Genomic DNA, 21,804 nt, shown 5'->3' on the forward strand with positions numbered 1-21,804 from the left:
GTAATTGGAAAAGAAGAAATTCTCTGAGCTCCCTTCCCAAGTGTGCTTGTACCAGAAGGGAAATGAGAGCAGAGCCTTGGGGAACAGAGTAGATGAGATTCTAACAGGCTCTGGGGCAAGGAGGAAACTAATTGCAAAATCCAGTGATGAGCTAAAGGAAGTAGGCAGGAATACACACATTTATCCATTTATACCTTTTGGACCCCAGTTACTCTAAAATCTCAATCTCAATCTCTCTGTCTCTCTCTCCCTCTCCCTTTCTCTGTCTCTCTTCCCCCCCCCACTTCCTCCCTCTCCTTCTGCATCTCTGTCTCTCCTTCCCTCACTACATCTCTATCTCTCTCTCTCTCTCCCTTCCTCCCTCCCTCCTTCTCTCTTTCCCTCTCCCTCTCTCCTTCCCTTACTCCTTTTCTATCTCTTTTTCTCTGTCTCTCTCATCAATGCTAGGCAGCTGCTGTCTTTGAAATATCTCTCCCTTTCCTTCAGTTTGTGGTCTTACTGATATGTTTGTGCTAATGGGTGACTTGAGATACTAAAATATTTTGCTCCCCATCCTAGATTTCCGTGACAGTATATATCGTGGGGCAGAGAGGAAAAGGAGAATCTCTGCTCAGAAGGTCAAAGGAAATGACTAACAGAAATGAGAAAAACCATTCAAGATCCTTTTGGGAGCTAGTGGCAGCTGGGGTAAGGGCCTGTCCCCAAGTAACCCAAAGGCCAGGGAGGCCATCTAGTTGGTCAAACTGTCCCAGAGAGAACAGTGTGCTTTCAGCAGGCGCAGGAATCAAATTCATGAAGAATCTAAAATCTTAGGGCTGAGAAGAGGAAGAAGCACCTCTTTCTCATTAAGGCCACAGGCCTGGACTCCATGCAAGGTCCTGTGTTCTGGCCTGTGACTTTCATAGGCCAAGCACCATCAAGCTCCCCCAGAGAATTTGGGAGGAGGCCTAGTGATCCCAGTGGAAAGAGCAATGGGTCTGGAGTCAGACAACACGGGTTCAAATCCTGCCTCTGAAGCTTATTGCTTCTGTGATTTAGGCAAGTCAAGTAAGTGCCTGAGGCTTCAATTTCCTCATTTCAAAAATGAAAAGGTGACTAACTGGCCTCTGAGGTCTCTTCCACTCCAGAAGTATGAGACTCAGGGATTTGACAGCGGTCAATCAGCTAGTATGGCTCAGAGGGAGCACTTGATGAAGCATGGGTGATCCTGAGGTACAGGCTGATTCTTTATGACCCACCACCTCACTTCCTCATCTGTGCTCCCCGAGGACAAATTGTAAAATGCGTTTATTATGTGTACATATGAACACACATATGTATATGTGTATACACACAAATATGTATATATATGTCTAAATACACAAATCTATTATATGTATCACGTACTATTTATTTCATATTTGGATATGTTGTGTGTATGTATGTGCATATATTTATACATATATATACATATACACACACACACACACACACACACACACACACACACAATTATACACACAGACACATGCATATATGAATGTCGGTTGGTCGTCATCCTTTATTCTCAAAGAGGACCAAAATCACAACACTATGTTGGGGTCAAGTGTATTGGGAATCAAGATAGGCTCTTAGCACTTACTCAACCCAGTGCCCTTGAAGAGTCTGGCCTTTGTTTCGTTAATTAAATTAGGAGTCCTTGATGACCTCCTTGCCCCAAGGGAAAGCCTAGTTCATATGGGTTTGAGTGACATGTTTGTGACACCAGAGGCTTTTAGACCACGTGGGTTTAAGCTGTATTTTTGAGACGATTTTAGGTCACGTGGGTGAGTCGCATGTGTGACTCACCTTTGACCCTGAACAAGATATATAAATGCAGAGGTTGGCTTTCTCTTTCAGAGCTCTGAACCACAGCAGGAGTGGTGCATGACTCTAGGCCAGCCATTGTCATTAGCTCCCCAGCTTTGAGGTTGATGCTTCTCTGGTAACTGTATATTGTGATTTTGTCAGACAGAAATCTGATTGTTGATTCATGTTTATTTGCTCTGTTCGTATTTGCTCTGAAGCTGACTTTTCCCCCTGAGCTGAGTGAATGATATTTATATGTCGGATTAAAGTAAGATTATTAACCCCTTAATGTTGCTTTCATTAGTAAAGCAGATCAAAAGAACCTGGGCTTGCAGCATTCTTGTTGTTGGGCTTGCATTGGTTTTTCACCCCCACAGCAGCTGTTAGCCAAATTGTTGAAACATCAAGGTACAGTGGGTCTCCCTGTGGCTGAAGAGACCAATACGAGCTCACGAGGCGTTACCACAGGTTGGGCGAAAATAGTCCATATGAACATCTGGGGTGGAGATGGCTCTACATTTGTGTATCTCACATTTCTTTTGAGCTACTGCAATTCTGCTTTGCTTCTTCTGACCTCTGTGTGAACAACTGCCTTGTGTGACTTCTCCATAAAATAATCTTTTAATCAAATGTACATTTGGCATTCAAATAATGTGGCCAGCCCATTGTGATTGCACTCTCTGCAGAAGCGTTTGAATGCTCGGCAGTTCAGCTGGAGAAAGAACTTCATTGTCGGCTACCTTATTTCACTATCCTTCTGAATCTTCCTAAGACAATTCAAATGGAAACGATTAGGTTTCCTGGCATGGCACTGTTTTACTGTCCAGTTTTCACAGGCATCCAACAATGAGGTCAGTACAATGGCTCTATGAACCTTCAGGTTTTGGCCAACCCCAAACCTAGCCCCAACAAATGTAAAGTCACCCATGAAATAGAAAGGACCAACATCAGCCAAAAAATGTTATAACAGGTACAACATTAATAATGATGATGATAAGGATAATCATAACTAACATTGTATAGTACTTACTACGTGCCAGACATTGTTTAACACTTCCAGTTGTTATCTCAATTGAGCCTCACAATTATTATCTCGTTTGATTTTTGTATCCATTTTATAGATGAAGGAACTGAGGAAGTGATGAAGTGACTTGCCCAGGGCCACAGAGTTAGTGTCTAAGGCTATATTTGAATGCAGGTCTTTGTGACTCTGGGCCTGGCACTCTCTCCACTGAGCTGCCACACTGTCATTAATATATTTGCCAACTAATGTATTTGACACTATGATGGACTTGAGGCACATAGACAGTGAAAGAAATACTGATTCAGGAATAATGATTGAGATGGGGATAAGGAACTTGTCATTTCTCCCCCCACCCCCCTTCCCTAACCATAGCCACGTGCCCCAGCCCCTGTTCATCTATTGGCATTGGGGGAGTGAGATGGACAGAGACGAGACAGAAAAGAAGGAAGGGTGAGAAAAGAGGGGCATAAAAGCTGAGGTCAGGGGGACAGCCAGAACTGCATTAGCCATTTGAAAGAAAATGAGGCCTCTGAGTAAAGTCACCTCCTCGCTCAACTCTTTACCAGGTAGCAAGGGAGCAGCTGGAGGATTTGGCAGTGTTTGTTGCTGGGTCAGCTCTTGCAAAGCACGAGAAGAGCCTTAGTCTGGGGACTCCATCTGGTGTCAACTCAGCAAAGGGGAAGGAGAAGAAATAGGTAGACCCAGAGTCCTCCAGGCTTCCTTTGTGCTGACAGAAAATGGGCTGGCTGAGCTGCCGATAGGCTTCAGGCCAGCCAGAAATGTGGCACAAGAAAAATGATGTGAACCGTTGCTGCCTATGGTGAAGGGTGACAAAGTTCCCCTTGGCTACAACCTTGATGAGAAGAGAGAAAGTGCAGGGTCTTCCCTAGCTCCAAACCTTACTAGCTAAGTGAAAATGAGTAAGTTAATGTCTAGGTCTTCCTTTTCTAATTTGTGAAGTAGGGATGATAACACTTAATACCTCATTGAGCAATCCAAAGTAGGCATGATAAGGGCCCAAATTCTAAATGTTCGAGGAAAGGTTGAGGAGGAAGGAAGCAGATCATTTTAGCTGGGGTGGAGGAGTATGAGGAGAGGATGGATGGAGTTCTCAGAGTGGAAGTGGTATGTGATCTGAACCTCAGAGGAAGAGAAGGATCCAGAAGGATCCTTAAAGGATGAGGAGGGAGGGCATTCCAGGAGTGGTGAATGACTTGTAAAAACTACACATAGTTCAACAAGGGCAAGCTTAGGATCATTTGAATTGGCTGGGATGTGGTAAGCTTGAAGAAGGGCAACCTGTAATAAGTTTAAAAAGGTAGATTGGACTAAGTTTTAAATGCCAATTCAGAGACTTTCCATTTTATCCCACAGGTAATAGGGAGCCAATGAAGGTTTTTGAATAGGAGAATGATATGGGCACATCTGTGCCTTGGGAAGATTTATTTTTAAGTGAATGACATATGGAAGGGATTAAAGGGTATTATTAACCACTAATTAGGAGGTAATTTCAATACTCTAGGTGAGAACTAATGAGGGCCTGTACTTGATTGGTATTTGTCTGAGCGGAAAGAAGGAATGGATTTGAAGGGTATTGCAGAGCTAAGATCAAGAGAATATGACAAATGATTGGGTGTGGGGAACAACGGGAAGGAAGAAGCAAGAATGACTCAGGGCAAGGTGGGGGAGAGAGAGGTGCAGAGCATTGCATTACCAGAAGTATGAGAACAAAAGCTGGCTGTTACTCACTATTCATATTGTTTTCTAAAAAGTGAGTGTTGGCATGAGTGAGGTGAGCACCAGTTCAGCATTTTGTCAGCACAGCCATCAAGATTGCCCTTGAAATGTAAAGGCTAGGTCTGTTGTAATTCCATGTGTTCCAAGGGTACAATGATCAGAACTTTCAATTCACTGTGATCAATATGTGCAGTCTTATCACTCTCCTCACAAGACCTGGGACTCAAAAATAAAAGAGAAATGGAGAGTGTCAAAAGGACACGGGAGTTGGGAGCCTTAGACCCACTCAGCCAAAAGAAGAATTTTCCCTTAGACTTCATTATGTTCCAATCTCAAATACTGTGGCCCAAGATGGACCTAAAATTCCTTCAAAATATATAGCAGGTGTTGACCTTCACCATCATCTTTCTCACTGAGTGGAGATCTTTATGGTTTTCATTTGGTGCCCTCGTACATGAGAAAGAACCATGATTTCATTAGCAAGGACAACCTCTGGAATGGGAATTCCCTTTACCAACACCAATCACAGCCCATCTATGACCTAGTAATTAAGCACTAGGGTCCTACCTGTGGCTCAGGGAGCTTACTTAGGTCTTACAACTCTTCAATATCAGAGGCAAGATTTTAACTCATATGTCTGCTCCAAACCTAGGACTTTTCTATTTACTAAGTAACACTGCATCTCTTCTGTTGTGTAGAAGGATGAAAATGAGCAAACAACTCTTTGCTGATACTCAGTGTTGAGGAAAAGATCTCTCAGATGACTGTGGAAGGTAGATGTTCATCATAGGACAAAAAGTTTGCATCATTAGTAGTGAATAATTGCCACAGTAACAATGAGCATCAAAATAAAGCAAGCTACATGTTTAATAGGAGTGTATGGTAGAGTACATATCATATTGGAAAGGGAGGGGGAAAATGGAACACTTATGGAAATGAATGTTGAAAAGTGAAAATAAATAAGTTAAATATTAATAAATCAACCTAGATGGAACTCAGACACAGTGCACTGAATAGCCATGGAATTTGGGGGCCACAGGTATTATTGTATATAAGGAAACTGAAAACATGACCAGAAAAGAAAAAAAAGGTCAGGTTATGTTGAGATTAACAAAGGGTAACCCACATGCTAAACTGACATCAATGTAGTGTCAAGAGATTCAGAATAAGGCTCTTGGTACATTTGTTGGATGCCCTTTGGGGGATTTATGGAGTGCTGTAGATGGGAGCCAGACAAGATGTGCAGAGATTGATGCATTTTGTTCTGCCCTGCTAGAGGAGTGACCTACATGCATTAAATCACAGGTCCATAGATTTGTATTCAAGAATACATTACTTAATTATTGTAATTAAAGAAAGGGCACCTAGGTGGTATAGGAGATAGAATGCTGGGCTTGGAGTTAGGAAGACTCATCTTCCTGAGTTCAGATCTAGCCTCAGACACTGACTAGTTGTGTGACCCAGTTCGCCTCAGTTTCTTCATTAGTAAAATGAGCTGGAGAAGGAATTGGCAAACCGCTCCAGTATCTTTGCCAAGAAAACCCCAAATGGGGCTAAAAAGAGTTATATATGACTGAAAAACAAATTAACAACAACAATTCATAAGTCTTCATTTTACAAATTATTTTTCCCAAAAATTTCTTCTCATGATTTGAATTTTTGTTGTTCTTTTTAGAGAGACACTAGATTGATCATTTTAAAAGAGAATAGTAAAGCTTCCAAGACACACCTAGGAACTGAATGTCAAGATATTGACCTGATGGCAACCTCGAGTTCAGTTACTTTGCCAAGATGTGGGGGCAGAAGGAAAGGATGATGGGCTATTTGACTGCTGTGTATGTTTTCTGTATCTGTTTGTGGGTTCCTGTGATTCTGACAGTCTATGCAATATTTGAACTCAGTCCCCCACTTCTTCAATGAAGTGACAAAGATGTATTTTCTCAACTTTTCTCTGGGACAAACTTTGATAATTATACGTTATAGGTTACACTATATTCTGTTTTTTTTAAAAACATTTGTATGGATTTCCAATCTTCAAGAGGCATAGGCAATTGAGGCGAATATAAATGAACAAAGGCATTTCTTTCTCAATATAAAAATAATCAAGGGAAATAAATTGACTGCTTTCAAATTGCAAAATGGGGGACTTCCAGGGGTGGAGCCAAGATGGCGGCTGGAAAGCAGGGACTTGCGTGAGCTCCCTACCACGTCCCTCCAAAAACCTATAAAAATGGCTCAGAACAAATTCTAGAACTGCAGAGCCCACAAAATAGCAGAGGGAAGCAGGGATCCAGCCCAGGACATCCTGGATGGTCGATGGATGAGGTCTATCATGCATGGAGCGGAGGGGAGCAGAGCTCAACATGGGAGGCAGCAGGACCAACCAGACCAGAAGCCGGGCAGGGCAGGCCCAACACCCTGAATCATTGAGCTGTGGCAGTTACCAGACTTCTCAACCCACAAACACCAAAGACAACAGAGAAGGTTAGTGGGAAAAGCTGCAGGGGACAGAGTTCGAGGTTTGGCCACTGCCCCAGGGGAAGTGGGGGAGGTGCAGCTACAGAACTACAGCTGCAGTTACTTCCGGCCCCAGGCCCACGAGGTGGGAGGAATTAAGTGGCGGATCAGAGCAGGAGTGCAGAGCCTGCTGAAGATTTGCATCAGGTCCGGGTTGGTGGTTCTTGAGGAAGGAGGAGTGCTGGGGTGGCAGAGTTGGCTGTATAGAATGATGCAAGAAAACCATGAAAAACAAGTCAATGACTTGCTAAAGGAGACCCAAAAAATACTGAAAAAAAATATTGAAGAAAACAACACTTTAAAAAATAGACTAACTCAAATGGCAAAAGAACTCCAAAAAGCCAATGAGAAGAATGCCTTGAAAGGCAGAACTAGCCAAATGGAAAAGGAGGTCCAAAAGACCACTGAAGAAAATACTACCTTAAAAATGAGACTGGAGCAAGTGGAAGCTAGTGACTTTATGAGAAATCAAGATATTATAAAACAGAACCAAAGGAATAAAAAAATGGAAGACAATGTCAAATATCTCATTGGAAAAACCACTGACCTGGAAAATAGATCCAGGAGAGATAATTTAAAAATTATTGGACTACCTGAAAGCCATGATCAAAAAAAGAGCCTAGATATCATCTTTCAAGAAATTATCAAGGAGAATTGCCCTGATATTCTAGAGCAAGAGGGTAAAATAGAAATTGAAAGAATCCAAAGATCACCTCATCAAATAGATCCCTAAAAGAAAACTCCAAGGAACATTGTTGCCAAATTCTAGAGCTCCCAGGTCAAGGAGAAAATACTGCAAGCAGCCAGAAAGAAACAATTTGAATATTGTGGAAAAACAATCAGGATAACACAGGATCTGGCAGCTTCCACATTAAGGGACCGAAGGGCTTGGAATATGATATTCCGGAGGTCAATGGAGCTAGGATTAAAGCCAAAAATCACCTACCCAGCAAAAATGAGTATCATGCTCCAAGGCAAAATGTGGATTTTCAATAAAATAGAGGACTTTCAAGCTTTCTCAATGAAAAGACCAGAGCTGAATAGAAAATTTGACTTTCAAACACAAGAATCAAGAGAAGCATGAAAAGGTAAACAAGAAAGAGAAATCATAAGGGACTTACTAAAGTTGAACTGTTTTGTTTACATTCCTACATAGAAAGATGATGTGTATGATTCATGAGACCTCAATATCATAGTAGCTGAAAGGAATATGCATATATATATATATATATATATATATATATATATATATGTATATATATAGTGTGTGTGTGTGTGTGTGTGTGTGTGTGTGTAAAAATATACATACATATGTGTGTCTGTGTGTATATATGTAGGTATATATATATATATATATATATATATGTATATATACACACAAAGGCCACAGGGTGAGTTGAATATGAAGGGATGATATCTAAAAAAATAAAATCAATTTAAGAGATAAGAGAGGGATATATTGAGAAAGGGAGAAAGGGAGAGATAGAATGGGGTAAATTATCTCACATAAAAGTGGCAAGAAAAAGTGGTTCTGTAGGAAGGGAAGAGGGTGCAGGTGAGGGGGAATGAGTAAATCTTGCTCTCATCAGATTTGACCTGAGGAGGGAATACCATGCATACTACATTGGGTATCTTACCCCACAGGAAAGAAGGAGGAAGAAGATAAAAAAGGGGGGATGATAGAAGGGAGGGCAGACAGGGGGAGGAGGTAATAAAAAACCAAACATTTTCAAAAAGGGACAGGATCAAGGAAGAAAATTCAATAAAGGGGGAGAGGTTAGGAAGGAGCAAAATATAGTTAATCTTTCACAACATGAGTATTGTGGAAGGATTGTACAGAATGATACGCATGTGGCCTATGTTGAATTGCTTGCCTTCTTAGGGAGGGTGGGTGGGGAGGGAAGAGCGGAGAGAATTTGGAACTTAAAGTTTTAAAAACAGACGTTCAAAAACAACAACAACAAAAAAGTTTTTTCATGCAACTAGGAAATAAGATACACAGGCAATGGGGCATAGAAATTTATCTTGCCCTACAAGAGAAGAAGGGAAAAGGGGATGGGAGGCGAGTGGGGTGACAGATGGGAGGGCTGACTGGGGAATGGGGCAACCAGAATATACACCATCTTGGAGTGGGGGGAGGGTAGAAATGGGGAAAAAATTTGTAATTCAAACTTTTGTGAAAATCAATGCTGAAAACTAAATATATTAAATAAATTTAAAAAAAAATAAAAAAATAAATAAAAATAAAAAACAAAAAAAAATGGCAAAATGAAAACTATCAATGTCCATGTGAAAGGATGCTCCAAATTACTCACCATGAGAGAAATATATATATTGACAATTCTGATGCTTAATTGCATAACGATAATATTGGCAAAGGTGTCAAAAGATAAAAATGGCAAATGTTGGAGAAGCACATGAATGCAACATTTGTACAGCTCTGAATTGTCCCAGTCATTCTGGATAATAATGTGGAAAGATATTAGAAAAGTCACATGGCATTTGGTAGGTTGTATCATTTTCATTAAAAGATGGCACTATTAAAGAGAGGAAAGATTAGAAAGATAAATGGAGGCGGGCGGAGCCAAGATGGCACTGTGAAAGGAAGGGACTACCTGAGTTATCTCACAAATTCTGTCAGATATGTCTAACAAAGTGAATCTGAGCAGATTTGAGAGAGATAGAAGCCACTAGTAGACTGAGAGGGGTAGGAGCACTGGGTATGCAGAACAGCACCAGACCAAACCAACCAGGAACAGCAGAGGAATTCAGCCAGCATGCCAGTCTAGAAGAGTGCTGGGTGAGCAAAATGCCAGAGCAGGAACAGACCCAGGGCAGAAGTATGGGCTACAGCCAAGATTGAGCCCCAGGCCTCTCAGTCCAGGATGGGAGTCTGTCGGGGGAACAGAGCCGGTGACCAAAGGAGCAGCTAGCCTGAAGGCCTCCAACCCACAGTCTAAAGGTTTGAAACTCACCGTCTTGAACTTCCAGGAGCCATGATGTGCAGGTAAAATGGTTCACATCCCTCCCTTGAATAAACCCAGAGAATACTACCTCAGGAGAAATAGAGGAGCCAGAAGGGGGGCTTCAGTAGTGAGAGAAGTAGGGGAGAGGCCCCTTTTGGTGCTGGAAGAAGGAGACTAGTGCAAGAAGAGAGTTGTCCCAGGAGCCTCACCTCAACAGAATGAGAGTAACTGAGCCCCAGAGGGTGGAGCTAACTAACGTCAATGCCAGAACCCAGATGTGGCTTTTCACAGCCAGGGGAAGTGGCAGACACTAACACAGACAAGACCTGAGACCATCTGTGCTGTAGAACAGTCCTGGAGAAGATGAGACTCCCAGCAGCCAGAGCACCTCACCCCCACACTTCACAAAACAGAGTCCATAACACATAAAGCTAGATCCCAACACAAGAAACTTGGGACAGAGCCCCCTGAGCCCCAGAAGCAGAGATCCACTTCAGAAACCAGGAGGAAAAAAAAAACACCATGCAAAAGAATAGTAAGAAGCTTTCAAAGACAATTGATTCATATTATGGTGACAGGGAAGATCAAAATACCAATTCAGAAGAGAACAGCATGGACACTACACCCACATCTGCAACCTCAAAAAGGGAAAGTGAACTGGTCTCCAGACCAAAAAGCATTCATGGAACAACTCAAGGAGGGCTTTAAAAACCAAATTAGGGAAGTAAAAGAAAAAATGGAAAAAAAAATTCAAGGAGGAAAACAAATCTTTCAAAAGTGAAATCAGTGAATTGGTTAAGGAGAAGCAGAATATACATGGAGAAAATGTCTCATTGAAAAGTAAAATTAACCAAATGGAAAAGGAGATAGAGAAGATAAAGGAAGAAAACAAAACATTAAAAATTAGAATTGGGCAAGTAGAAACTAATGACTCTATGAGACATCAAGAATCAGTCAAACAAAATCTAAAGAATGACAAAATAGAAGAAAACATGAAATATCTGATTAGAAAAACAAATGACCTGTAAAATAGATCCAGGAGAGACAATCTAAGAATTATTTGTCCACCTGAAAGCTATGTTGAAAAAAAGAGCTGAGACAGCAACTTCCATGAAATCCTTAAGGAAAACTGCCCAGAGGTCCTAGAACCAGAGGGTAAAATTATCATTGAAAGAATCCATTGAAGATGGCGGCTGGTAAGCAGGAACTAGAGTGAGCTCCGTACCCGAGTCCCTCCAAAAACCTATAAAAAATGGCTCTGAACCAATTCTAGAACAGCAGAACCCACAGAACAGCAGAGGGAAGCAGGGCTCCAGCCCAGGACAGCCTGGATGGACTCTGGGTGAGGTCTATTCCACACGGAGCTGGGAGCTGGGAGCTGGGAACGGAGTGGAGCAGAACCCAGCCTGAGCGACGTGGACCATCCAGACCAGAAGCTGGGCGGAGGGGGCCCTAGCACCCTGAATATGTGAGCTGCGGCAGTTACCAGACCCCTCGACCCACAAACACCAAAGACTGCAGAGAAGGTTAGTGGGAAAAGCTGCGGGAGTGGAAGGAGTTCACGGTTCGGCTTCCAGCCCCGGGGGCAGCGGAGGTGGGGCAGCTACAGCTGTTGTTACTTCCGGCTCCAGGCCCACCTGGTGGGAGGAATTAAGTGGCAGATCAGAGCAGGAGTGCAACAGCCTGCTGAGGATCTAAGCCCAGTCTAGACTGGGGGTTCTTGGAGAAGGAGGAGTGCAGGTCTGACAGAGCTGGCACCTCCCCCCTAAACGTGGAACATAGAACTCGTTAGTCTACAAGCAGTCATACCCCACTGAAAAACTCAAGGGTCAAGTTAGTTGGTTGGGAATATGGCCAGGCAGCGAAAACGTGCCCAGATTCAGTCTCAGACTTTGGATTCTTTCTTTGGTGACAAAGAAGACCAAAACATATAGCCTAAAGAAGACAACAAAGTCATAGAGGCTACAACAAAAGCCTCCAAGAAAAACATGAACTGGCCCCAGGCCATAGAAGAGCTCAAAAAGGATTTGGAAAAGCAAGTTAGAGAAGTAGAGGAAAAATTGGGAAGAGAAATGAGAAGGATGCGAGAAAACCATGAAAAACAAGTCAATGACTTGCTAAAGGAGACCCAAAAAAAAACTGAAAAATACACTGAAGAAAACAACACATTAAAAAACAGACTAACTCAAATGGCAAAAGAGCTCCAAAAAGCCAATGAGGAGAAGAATGCTTTGAAAGGCAGAATTAGCCAAATGGAAAAGGAGGTCCAAAAGACCACTGAAGAAAATACTACTTTAAAAATTGGATTGGAGCAAGTGAAAGCTAGTGACTTTATGAGAAATCAGGATATTATAAAACAGAACCAAAGGAATAAAAAAATGGAAGACAATGTGAAATATCTCCTTGGAAAAACCACTGACCTGGAAAATAGATCCAGGAGAGATAATTTAAAAATTATTGGACTACCTGAAAGCCATGATCAAAAAAAGAGCCTAGATACCATCTTTCAAGAAATTATCCAGGAGAACTGCCCTGATATTCTAGAGCCACAGGGCAAAATAGAAATTGAAAGAATCCATCGATCGCCTCCTCAAACAGATCCCAAAAAGAAATCTCCTAGGAATATTGTTGCCAAATTCCAGAACTCCCAGATCAAGGAGAAAATACTGCAAGCAGCCAGAAAGAAACAATTTGAGTATTGTGGAAACCCAATCAGAATAACCCAAGATCTGGCAGCTTCTACATTAAGAGATTGAAGGGCTTGGAATGCGATATTCCGGAGGTCAATGGAGCTAGGATTAAAACCTAGAATCACCTACCCAGCAAAACTGAGTGTCATGTTACAAGGCAAAATATGGATTTTCAATACAATAGAGGACTTTCAAGCTTTCTCAGTGAAAAGACCAGAACTGAATAGAAAATTTGACTTTCAAACACAAGAATCAAGAGAAGCATGAAAAGGTAATCAAGAAACAGAAATTGCAAGGGACTTACTAAAGTTGAACTGTTTTGTTTACATTCCTACATGGAAAGATGATGTGTATGATTCATGAGACCTCAGTATTAGGGTAGTATATATATATATATATATATATATATATATATATATATATATATATATATATATATATATATACACACACACACACATATATATGTATGTATGTATATGTATGTATATATGTATATGTATATATATGTATATATATGTTTATGTATATATAAATATAGGTGAATATGTATGTATGTATATATCTATGTGTATATGTATGTATGTGTATATATATGTTTATATATGTGTGTATATATATATGTGTGTGTGTGTGTGTGTGTGCGTGTATATATATATGTAAAAGAGAGAGAGCAGACACAGGGTGAGTTCAAGATGAAGGGAAGATATCTAAAAGAAATAAAATGAAATTAAGGGATGAGAGAGTAACATACTGAGAGAGGGAGATAGGGAGATATAGAATGGGGTGGATTATCTCGCATAAAGGTGGCAAGAGGAAGCAGTTCTATGGGAGGAGGGGAAAGGGCAGGTGAGGGGGGAATGAGTGAACCTTGCTCTCATCAGATTTGGCCTGAGGGGGAATACCATACATACTCAGTTGGGTATCTTACCCCACAGGAAAGAAGAGGGAGGAAGATAAAAAAAAAATAAAAGGGGGGGATGATGGAGGGGAGGGCAGATGGGGGTGGAGGTAATCAAAACAAACACTTTGGAAAGGGGACAGGGTCAAGGGAGAAAATTCAATAAAGCGGGATGGGTTGGGAAGGAGCAAAATGTAGTTAGCCTTTCACAACATGAGTATTGTGGAAGGGTTATACATAATAATACATGTGTGGCCTAGGTTGAATTGCTCGGCTTCTTAGGGAGGGTAGGTGGGAAGGGAAGAGGGGAGAGAATTTGGAACTTAAAGTTTTAAAATCAGATGTTCAAAAACAAAAAAGTTTTTGTATGGAACTATAAAATAAGATACACAGGCAATGGGGCGTAGAAATTTATCTTGCCCTACAAGAAAGGAAGGGAAAAGGAGATGAGAGGGGAGGGGGGTGATAGAGGGGAGGGCTGACTGGGGAACAGGGCAACCAGAATATAAGCTATCTTGGAGTGGGGGGTATGGTAGAAATGGGGAGAAAATTTGTAATTCAAACTGCTGTGAAAATCAATGCTGAAAACCAAATATGTTAAATAAATAAATTTAAATTTAAAAAAAAATCAAAAAAAAAGAAAGAATCCATTGATCACCCCCTGAAAAAGATCCCAAATTGAAAACTCCAAGAAATATCATAGCCAAATTCCAGAACTACCATGTCAAGGAGAAAATACTGCAAGCAGCTAGACAGAAACAATTCGAATATCATGGAACTACAGTCAGGATCACACAGGATCTTTCAGTTTCTACTTTGAATGACAAGAGAAATTGGAATGTGACATTCTGAAAGGCAAAGGAGCTTGGACTACAACCAAGATCAACTACGCAGCAAAATTGAGCCTAATTTTCCAGTCAAGGAGATGGACATTCAATGAAATAAGGGAATTCCAGACCTTCCTGATGAAAAGGCCAGGCTCAATGGAAAATTTGATCTCCAAATACAAAACTTAAGAGAGACATAGAAAAGGTAAATGGGGTAAAAAAGCACAACAGATAATCAATAAGCCTAATTAGTTACCTTATTATATAGGATTATTTTGTTTTATATATGCGTATATCATATATATATATATATATATATATATATATGTGACAATCTTGAGAATAGTATACTTATTATGACAATTGGAAAGGATATTCGTAGACTGTAGGTATCAGTATAAAATAACCAATATAATGATAAAAATATGATTAAGAGATATAAAGGAATGGTTCTGGAAGAAGAGGTAAGGAGGTAGTAGAAAAAGGTCAATTACATCACATGAAAAGGTGCAAAAACATATTGTAGTAGAGGGAAAGAAGGGAGGGAGAAGAGCAGTATTTGAGCTTTACTGTCATCAGATTTGGTTCAAGAAAGAAATAACATACCCTGATGAGTATAGAAATATAACTTATCCTATAGGCAGTAAGAGGGGAAAGGTGAAAAAAAGGGAGAGGGGTGGTCAGAAGGGAGGGAAAAAGTAGCAAGGGGAAAATGTTAAGATAATGGAGGGCAATCAAGAGGGAGGGTAAACTAAGGAAGGTTGTGGTCAAAAGAAAAACTCTGTTGAGGAGTGGAAGGGAAAAGGGAGAAACAAAAGCATAAACAGGGGGAAAATAGTATGGAGAGTAAGACACAGATGGTAACCATAACTATGAATGTGAATGGGATGAATTTTCACATAAAATGGAAGTGGATAGCAGAATGGATTAAAAACCATAATCCTACAGTATGCTGTTTACAAGAAACACATTTGAAACAGGGGGACACACACAGGCTAAATGTAAAAGGCTGCACCAGAAAATATTGTGCTTCAGCTAAAGTAAAAAAAGCAGGGGTAGCAATCCTAATCTAAGACAAAGCAAAAGCAGAGATATATCTAATTAAAAGAGATAAGGAAGGACACTACATCCTGCTGAAAGGCACCATAAACAGTGAAGCAATATCATTATTTAAAATATATGCACCAAGTGGCATAGCATGCAGATTCTTAGAGAAGTTAAGGGAGTTACAGAAAGAAAGAGACAGCAAAAACATACCAGTGGGGCATCTCAACCTCCCCCTCTCTGAACTTGATAAATCTAACCTCAAAATAAACAAGAAAGAAGTTAAGGAGGTGAATAGAAATTTAGAAAAGGCAGATATGATAGACCTCTGAAGAAAAGTGAATGAGGATAAAAAGGAATACACTTTTTTCTCTCAGTGGTACATGGCATATACTCAAAAACTGACCACGTACTAGGGCATAAAAACCTCACAATACAGTGCAGAAAGGCAGAAGTAGTCAAAGAATCCTTTTCAGATCATGATGCAATAATTTGAAATAAAGAACCATGGAAAAATAAATGAAAAATTAATTGGAAACCAAATAATCTCATTCTAAAGAACGAGTAGGCCAAAGAAAAAAATCATAGAAACAATGAATAATTTCATTCAAGAGAATGACAATAATGAGACAACATATCAAAACTTATGGGATACAGCAAAAGCAGTTCTTTGGGGAAGTTCTATATCTTCAAATGCTTACATGAATAAAATAGAGAAAAAGGATATCAATGAATTGGGCATGCAACTGAAAAAGCTAGAAAAAGAACAAATTGAAAATCCCCAATTAAATACCAAATTATAAATACTGAAAATCAAAGGACAGATGAATAAAATTGAAATCAAGAAAACTATCAAATTAATAAGTAAAACCAAGAGCTGTTTTTATGAAAAAAAACTAATAAAAATGATAAACCTTTAGTCAATTTGATTAAAAAAGAAGAAAATCAAATTAGCAGTATCAAAAATGAAAAGGGTGAACTTACCTCCACTGAAGAGGAAATTAAAATAATAATCAGGAATTATTTTGCCCAATTGTATGCCCATAAATTTCACAACCTTAGGGATATGGATGAATATCTACAAAAATATATATTGTCCAGCTTAACAGAAGAGGAAATAAAATTCCTAAATAACGCCATCTCAGAAAAAGAAATTGAGCAAGCCATCAATGAACTCCCTAGGAAAAAATCTCTAGGGTCAAATGGTTTTACATGTGAATTTTATCAAAAATTTAAAGAACAATTAATTCCTATACTTTGTAGACTATTTGGGAAAACAGGTGAAGAAGGAGTCCTACCAAATTCTTTTTATGACACAAATATGGTACTAATACCCAAACCAGGAAGAGTCAAAACAGAGAAAGAAAATTATAGACCAATTTCCCTACTGAATACTGATATAAAAATTTTAAATAAAATATTAGCAAAAAGATTGCAGCAACTTATCACAAGAATAATACACTACAGCAAGGTAGGATTTATTCAAGGAATGAAAGGTTGGTTCAATACTAGGAAAACTATAAGCATAATTGATCATATCAAGAACAAAACTAGCAGAAACCATATGATTATCTCAATAGATGCAGAAATAGCCTTTGACAAAATATAACACCCATTCCTATTAAAAACACTAGAAAGCATAAGAATAAATGGATCCTTCCTTAAAATTACAAATAGCATCTACCTAAAACCATCAACAAGCATTATTTGTAATGGAGATAAGCTAGATACATTCCCAATAAGATCAGGGGTATAGCAAGGATGTCCATTATCAACCCTATTATTCAATCTGGTACTAGAAATGTTAGCTGTAGCAATGAGAGACGAAAAAGAAATTGAAGGAATTAGAATAGGCAAAGAGGAAACTAAATTATCACTTTTTGCAGATGATATGATGATTTACTTAGAGAATCCTAGAGAATCAAGTAAAAAACTACTTGAAATAATAATCAACTTTAGCAAAGTTGCAGAATATAAAACAAACCCACATAAATCCTCGGCATTCCTACACATGATTAACAAAGCCCAACAGCAAGAGATAGAAATAGAAATTCCATTTAAAGTTACTGTAGACAGTATAAAATATTTGGGAGTCTATCTGCCAAGACAAACCCAGGGCCTATATGAACATAATTATGAAAAACTTTTCACACAAATAAAGTCAGATCTATATAAATGGAAAGATATCAGTTGCTCATGGTTAGGCCAAGCAAATATAATAAAAATGACAATTTTACCTAAATTAATTTGTTTATTAAGCACCATACCCATTGAACTACGAAAAAATTATTTTACAGAGCTAGATAAAATAATAACAAAATTCATCTGGAAGAACAAAAGGTCTAGAATATCTAGGGAATTAATGAAAAAATGCTAGGGAAGGTGGCTTAACCATACCAGATATTAAACTATACTATAAAGCAGCAGTCATCAAAACTACCTGGTATTGGCTAAGAAACAGAGTCGTGGATCAGTGGAATATGATAGGTACACAAGACACAGTAGTCAATGAATATAGCATTCTACTCTTTGATAAAACCAAAGAATCCATCTTCTCAGCTAAGAATTCACTATTTCACAGAAACTTCTGGGAAAATTGGAAAATGGTAGGGCAGAAACTGGGCAAAGACCAACATCTTACACCATATGCCAAAATAAAGTCAAAATGGGTCCATGATTTAGGAATAAAGGCTAATACTATAAGCAATTTGGGAGAGCAAGGAATACATTACCTATCAGATTTATGGGAAAGCAAGGAATTCATGACACAACAAGAGACAGAGAGAATTACAAAATACAAAGTGGATAATTTTAATTATGTTAAAATGAAAAGTTTTTATATTAAAAAAGCCAAGGCAACAAAGATTAGGAGGGAAGCAGAAAAGTGGGATAAAATCTTTATAACTAGTGTCTCTGATAAAGGCCTCATCTCTAAAATATACAGGGAACTGAGCCAAATTTATAGGAATACAACTCATTTTCCCAATTGAGAAATGGTCACAGGATATGAACAGGCAGTTTTCAGAGGAAGAATTTAAAGATATCGGTAGGCACATGAAAAATGCTCGAAATCACTACTGATTAGAGAAATGCAAATCAAAACAACTCTTAGGTACCAAAATGACAAAACAGGAAAATGATAAATGCTGGAGAGGATGTGGGAAAGTTGCAACAGTGTTACATTGCTAGTGGAATTGTGAACTGATCCAGCCATCCTGAAGAGCAATTTGGAAGTATGCCCAAAGGGCTATAAAAATGTTCATACCCTTTAACCCAGCAATACCACTTCTAGGGTTGTAACCCAAAGAGATCACACAAGAGGGAAAAGGACCCACATGTACAAAAATATTTATAGCAACTCTTTTTATAGTAGCAAAGAATTGGAAATCAAGGGGGTTCCAATTGATTGGGGAAGGGCTGAACAAGTTATGGTATATGAATGTAATGGAATACTATTGTGCTATAAGAAATGGGGAAGATATGAACTTCATAATAACCTGGAAAAACCTGCATGATATAATGCTGAGTGAGTGGAGCAGAACTAGGAGAACATTATACACAACCACAGATATATGGATTCTGTGATGACTAACCCTGATAGACTTTGCTCTTCTCAGCAACACAAGGTGCAAAGACAACTCCAAAGACTCATGAGGGAGAGAGCTATCTACATCCAGAGAAAGAACTATGGAGTCTGAATGCAGATTGAGGCAAACTGCTCTTCTTTTTTTTTCTTTTGTTTTTGTTTTCTTTTTTTTTTTTGTTTCTTCTCTCTCATGATTCATTCCATTGGTCATAATTCTTCTTTACAACTTGACTATTGTGTAAATAATTTTAATGTGAAGTTACATGTAGAAGACATATCAGATTCAATGCCATCTTAGGGAGGGGGTGGGAAGAAAATCTGGAAATCAAAATCACATGGAACTGAGTGTTGTAAACTAAAATAAAAAATCTTAATTAAAAAAAGAAAGATAGATGGATAGAGATATGCACGTATATATGCATATATATACACATACACACATGCATATAGAGAATAATTTGTAGCACCTTTTTTGTTCTAATAAAAGTAAACAAAAGCAAACGAGTAGAAACAAAGTAGGTATCGAATAAATCTCAGATTCTGAAGATAAAAGATCATAAGAACCTATTTCTAGAGCTAACTTCAGTTGCTACCTATTCCAGCCTTCTCATTTTATAGATTAGGAAACTGAGGCATAGGGATATTTAAGTTATTTGATCAAGGTCACAGCCCTGCAGAGTCAGGAAATACAATAATAGTGTTCCATAAGACACACTGAATAAATAGTAATAGATGTAGAGATGGAAGAGACTTCCTTGTTGTCTGATCCAACACCTTCCTTTTATGAGGAGGTCACTGAGATCTGCACAGCTGAAGATATTTGCCTAAGGTAACAAAGCTAGAAAGGGTCAGGGGTGGAGAATGGACCCAGGTCCTCTCATACCAAAGCCAGGGTTTTTCCTGTAGCCTCTCTTTAAAGAAGGAGTAAAGCAAATAATTGTGAGAAAACTGGAAAGACCTTTTTGAACTGATACAGATGGAAGGAATCATGGTCAGAATAATCTGCCCAGTGGTCATGAAGACATACAGGAAATCAACAACAGCAAAATGCTGCTCATCGCAATGATCAGCCTTGACTTCACATGACTCATGCTCAAACATACTGCCCTCTTCTTGGGAGAGGATCAGATGCGCATTGATGCAGAATGAGGTGTGGCCGTTGGATTGGTTCGTTTTGCTTAGCTAATAATGATGCCACCTAACACTTCATAAATACCATCTCATTAATCCATCACAACAGTGCTGGGAGATAGGTGATGTAATAACTCCCATTTTTATAGATGAGCAAAGAGAGGTTAAGTGACTTGCCCAGGGTCACATACCTAATGTGGAAAGCAGGATTTAAACTTAGATTTTCCTGATTCTGATTCCAATGTTCTAGCCATTGTATGCCTACCTGACTATGTGACTTTTTTGTTATACAGGGGCATTCCACTTGGAAGGAGGAATGAAAAAAGAACTTAGCAAGCACCTACTATGTGGCACTATGCTAACTGATTAAAAAAATTATGAAATACAATCCCCACCGTGATACTAGGAGGTGAGTGTTATCATTCGCCCCAGGGTAACTGGCAATAATTAGGGAAAGGCATCAATAAAACATTTCTCTGTATATGTCTCTATTTCTCTGTCTATCTCTGTGTATGTCTCTCTTCCATTCTCTTTGAAAGATGCCAAGCATGAACAATTCATCAGCCTTCCAGTTGGCTCTCCCATTATAAAAAATGTCTTTCAACACTTTTATCCAGTCAGGAGTAAGTGACAAGGGCATTTTAGAACCGACAGTAGGAGAGCATAGAATATTTGTGGAGTCACCTCCTACTCATCCTATGCATAAGGTCAGCCCTTTGCATCTTCATGCTTTGGGTACCTTGGGCAGCACTTGCCTAGTGAAATCTCAAAGCTTAAAAAAATTCAAGTAGATTATTTATTTTACCTCCATGGCAACTTCTCCAGCTCTTCCTCGGTGAGGGATCTCATACGCCTCAATTTGTTGTTTTGTGAGTCGCACTGATTTTTCCGCCAGCTCCCTCCAGCCTTTCCCTAGTTTGACAGCTGAAGTCAGAATCACAGTCTCCCGGATAAGATGAACAACCAACCCATGGCAGTCTATCTTCAGCAGCCCCTACAGCAAAAGTTACATGGTGAGAATGCTGTCATCATTAAAAACAAGTCATCAGTGCCTGATCTTATAAATGGAAAATAACCAGCACATCTCCAAGGAAATGTTCCTTACTTTCCACCAAATGTTACTGTGGCTGAGCAGCATTTAAGGTTTTTTTCCCACCATAAGAGGTGAGCAATGCATGTATACTGTGCTCTAAGAAAACTGTACATATTAAAACATGCCAAGATGATAAGGCAGAAAAGGCCGTGTTGGGAGGAGAGGGAGGTAGCTGAGGTTGCATCTTGGCTTTCCTCTTAACTGTGTGACTTTGATCAAGTCACATCCCTTCTCTGAGCAGGATAAAATGAGAGGGAGGGGCTGCATCAGAAGTGACACAGTGGATGAGAAGAATGTTGAATCTACAATCAAGAGAGTCCTGGGCTACAATCCTGCCTCCGACACTACCTTACAGTGTGGCCCTGGACTGCGCTCTGTGCCTCAACTTCTTCATCAGTAAAGTAGAAGAAGTAATACCTGATCTCATACCTCCTCTGTTATTGTCAGAATCAAATATGATA

At 39.5% G+C, this 21,804-nt stretch overlaps 1 protein-coding gene across 1 annotated transcript in view; it reads right to left on the reverse strand.

The window, feature by feature from the left end:
- Positions 1-21,804, reverse strand: part of MACC1 (MET transcriptional regulator MACC1) — a 68,128-nt gene that overhangs the window by 21,646 nt on the left and 24,678 nt on the right. Inside the window, exon 4 of the mRNA XM_036761775.1 lies at positions 21,056-21,244. Coding sequence (XP_036617670.1) covers positions 21,056-21,244 — 189 coding nt within the window. The remainder of the gene's footprint in view (positions 1-21,055; positions 21,245-21,804) is intronic.

The sequence above is a fragment of the Trichosurus vulpecula genome, chromosome 5 (assembly GCF_011100635.1).
Source record: "Trichosurus vulpecula isolate mTriVul1 chromosome 5, mTriVul1.pri, whole genome shotgun sequence".
NCBI lineage: Eukaryota > Metazoa > Chordata > Mammalia > Diprotodontia > Phalangeridae > Trichosurus > Trichosurus vulpecula.